Below are 3,921 nucleotides of genomic sequence, written 5' to 3'. Positions count from 1 at the left end.
CATCCATTATTACTGTAACTCATGGCTGGGGAATTCTGGGAGTTGAAGCTCACTCCTCCTCCTCAAGTATCTAAGTTTGAAAAACACTGCTGAAATAGATTCTATCCACTTCGTAGCTGGTTGTCCTCTTCTCGTCCTTTCCATCATATCTAACGTTAGAGCCTTCTCCAGGAAGCTACTGTAGCTCTTCACATCCAACCCAGTGCTAGGCTGCATTAACAGAGGGAGAGAATCAAGATCACGCGAAGTATTAATACCACTTTACAATGCCTTGGTAAGGCCACACTTGGAATACTGCATCCGGTTTTGGTCACCACGATGTAAAAAAGATGTTGAGAGTCTAGAAAGAGTGCAGAGAAGAGCAACAAAGATGATCAGGGGACTGGAGGCTAAAACATATAAGGAACGGTTGCTGGAATTGGGTCTGTCTAGTTTAATGAAGAAAAGGACGAGGGGGGACATGATAGCAGTCTTCCAATATCTCAGGGGCTGCCACAAAGAAGAGGGAGTCAAGCTATTCTCCAAAGCACCTGAAGGCTGGACAAGAAGCAACGGATGGAAACTAATCAAGGAGAGAAGCAACCTGGAATTAAGGAGAAACTTCCTGACAGTTAGAACAATTAAACAGTGGAACAACCTGCCTCCAGAAGCGGTGAATGCTCCAACACTGGAAGTTTTAAAGAAGAAACTGGACAGCCTTTTGTCCGAAATGGTGTAGGGTTTCCTGCCTGAGCAGGGGGTTGGACTTGATGACCTCCAAGGTCCCTTCCAACTTTATTATTGTTATTGTTATTATATATTATATATTATTATTATTATTATTATTATTATTATTATTATTATTATTATTATTATTATTATTATTATTATTATTATTATTATTATTATTATTATTATTATTATTATTATTATCAGTTGACCCTGGAGAATTCAAATTCTCATTGGGGAAAAAGCATCCAGGGACAGACCTTCCTCCATTTCGGGGTTTCTCTCCAGCTGACCTTCTCACTTGACGGAGCCCACTACGAAGGTCAGAAGAAAACAGAAGCTCTTTCTTTGCTGGATTGATGAGCCTGTCCATTAGGTTGGGATTCGCTTTTTAATGGCCCCTTTTTTTGAAATCTGGTTGCAATGTATAACCTTACCCACAGAAGCAACTGCGTCTTATACCCCCATCCGGAAATGCAGTTTTTATTGATGACATTTTCCAGATCAGGTCTCGCCCCCTGCCTCTTTGAGGGAGAATAAGGAACTAGCATTTCTGAGCCTCACATGGGGGGTTTCTTTTAACTCTTTTGTTGCAGCCCGGGCTTTGACCAGAAAAAAAGAAAAGCGTGTACCATTTACAACAGGGGTAGGCAACCGTGGCTCTTTTAGGACTCGTGGACTTCAACTCCCAGAATTCCTGAGCCAGCCATTCTGAGGAGAAATGGAGACGTTTCCATACTGAGCCGTGCTGGCTCAGGAATTCTGGGAGTTGAAGTCCACGAGTCATGAAGGGGCCATTGTTCCCCACCCCTGGTATAGGGCAGGGGTAGGCAACCTTGGCTCTTTTATGACTCATGGACTTCAACTCCCAGAATTCCTGAGCCAGCCATGCTGAGGAGAAATGGAGAGGTTTCCATACTGAGCCATGCTGGCTCAGGAATTCTGGGAGTTGAAGTCCACGAGTCATAAAAGAGCCAAGGTTGCCTACTCCTGATTTACAACATCGATGTTCTAGCTTCTCCTATTTGGCATTAACTGGTAGAATTAATTTGATTACTTAAGACATGGGCTTTCTGTGATTCAAAAGTAACACAATAACAGAATAACAGAGTGGGAAGGGACCTTGGAGGTCTTCTAGTTCAACCCCCTGCTCAAGCAAGAGACCCTATACCTGTGGTGGCGAATCTATGGCTGGATGGAGTCACTGAAGCAGTAGGCATGAACTTAAATGGACTCCAGAAGATGGCAGAGGACAGGAAGGCCTGGAGGGACGTTGTCCATGGGGTCGCGACGGGTCGGACACAACTTCGCAACTAACAACAACAACGAGAAATGTTAGAAATTTCTCTTACGTGTCCAAAGGGATCCAGGTGGTTGTTGGTGAGTTTTAGCTTCTGGAAAGACACCAGTTGTCGCATCCAATGGGTTCCGGTGGCCGGAGAGTCGGGGTGAACATATAACCGTCCAGGCATCGCAGGTTCAGCTTTTCCAGCCACCATCCTGTGTGCAAAACACAAGAAGTTAAATTTCCCTGCCTCTAACTCAGTGGTTCTCAACCTTTTTAATGCCGCGACCCCAACCGGTTGTAAGTCGAGGACTAAACCGGTCGTAAGTTGAGGACTAAACCGGTCGTAAGTCGAGGACTACCCAACTGGTCGTAAGTCGAGGACTTTCCCTGCCCGGGAGCACTGCGCATGCGTGGTTCTGCCCCCTGCGCCGGCCGAGGCGTAGCTGGCAAGCGGCAGAGACGGAGCAGGCCGACCACCAGCTGGCCCAGCTCAAGGGAGGTAAGGCACCCGCCGGAAAAGGGGAAAAAAATGGCGGACAAAAAAAATGGCAGACAGCCTTGCTTGCCGACCCCCATGAAATGGTCGATTGACCCCAAATGGGGTCTTGACCCACAGGTTGAGAACCACTGCTCCAGCAGATAGTCCTTGACTTACGACCACAGTCGAGCTCAAAATTTCTGTTGCTAAGTGAGACCTTTGTTCAGTGAGCTTGGTCCCCAGTTTGCGACCTTCCTTGCCACCGTGGTTAAGTTGGTAACACCGTTGTTAAGTGGGTCTGGCTTCCCCCATTGACTTTGTGCAGGTTGTGTTGCAACGGCCGTATGGTTGTGTCCATTTAAATAATGAATATTGTTCAGTAATCGAAAGCTAATGTTGGTACTCCTCGACTTAGGACCACAATTGAACCCCAAATTTCTGTCGCTAAGCGAGACGTTTGTTAAGTCTGCTTTGCCGCCATTTGCGACCTTCCTTGCCACCGTTGTTAAGCGAATCACTGCGGTTGTTAAGTGAGTCACATGGTCGTTAAGTGAATCTGGCTTCCCCCATTGACTTTGCTTGTCAGAAGGTCACAAAAGAGCAGGGGTCTTCAAACTTGGCCCTTTGATGAATTGTGGACTTCAACTCCCAGAATTCCTCAGCCAGTTGAAGTCCACAAGTCATCATAGGGCCAAGTTTGAAGACCCCTGCAAAAGGGGATCACGTAACGCCGGGACACTGCAACCGTCATATGTACGAGTCAGTTGCTAAGCGTCTAAATTTTGATCACGTGACCACAGGGATGCTGCATCGGCCGTAAGTGTGAAAAATGGTCCTAAGTCACTTTTTTCCGTGCCATCGTCACTTTGAACGCTCACTAAACAAACTGTTGTAAGTTGAGGACTACCAGTATTTATAAGTTGATCAAGGCAGCTCGCCCGCTCTTTGATAAAAACCTGGCTTGCTTTTTTCAAATAAAACATTTGTGCGGGGCAGCCATTTGCACCAAATAACAGTACGGAGAGTCCTCGATTTACGAAGGCAATGGGGACCAGAATTTCTGTCGCAAAGCAAGGGGGGTGTTAAGTGAGTTGTGACGCATTTTACCAACCTTTTTTTTTTAAAAAAAAACACAGTTGTTAAGCTGATCACTGCAGTTGCTAAGTTAATGACGTGGTCGTCAAATGAATCCAGATTCCCCCAGGGACTGCCTGTCAGAATAGCATTAACAAGAGCACTTAGACCAGCGGTTCTCAACCTATGGGTCGTGACCCCATTTGGGGTCGATCGACCATTTCACGGGGGTCGCCAAACAAGGCTGTCCGCCATTTTTTTCCCCTTTTTCAGCGGGTGCCTTACCTCCCTTGAGCTGGGCCAGCTGGTGGTCGGCCTGCTCCGTCTCTGCCGCTTGCCAGCTACGCCTTGGCCGGCGCAGGGGGCGGAACCA

The 3,921-nt window shown here is 46.9% G+C and overlaps 1 protein-coding gene across 1 annotated transcript in view; it reads right to left on the bottom strand.

The window, feature by feature from the left end:
* TBX4 (T-box 4) overlaps positions 1 to 2,207 on the bottom strand; it is a 22,707-nt gene extending 20,500 nt beyond the window's left edge. Inside the window, exon 1 of the mRNA XM_015825967.1 lies at positions 2,061 to 2,207. Coding sequence (XP_015681453.1) covers positions 2,061 to 2,207 — 147 coding nt within the window. The remainder of the gene's footprint in view (positions 1 to 2,060) is intronic.
* Between the last annotated feature and the right edge of the window lie 1,714 nt (positions 2,208 to 3,921).

Source organism: Protobothrops mucrosquamatus, unplaced genomic scaffold, assembly GCF_001527695.2.
Source record: "Protobothrops mucrosquamatus isolate PMUCROS unplaced genomic scaffold, P.Mucros_1.0 scaffold2903, whole genome shotgun sequence".
Classification (NCBI taxonomy): Eukaryota; Metazoa; Chordata; class Lepidosauria; order Squamata; family Viperidae; genus Protobothrops; species Protobothrops mucrosquamatus.
Note: the sequence above shows the minus strand (reverse complement) of the source record. Positions and strands in the feature narration are given on the sequence as shown.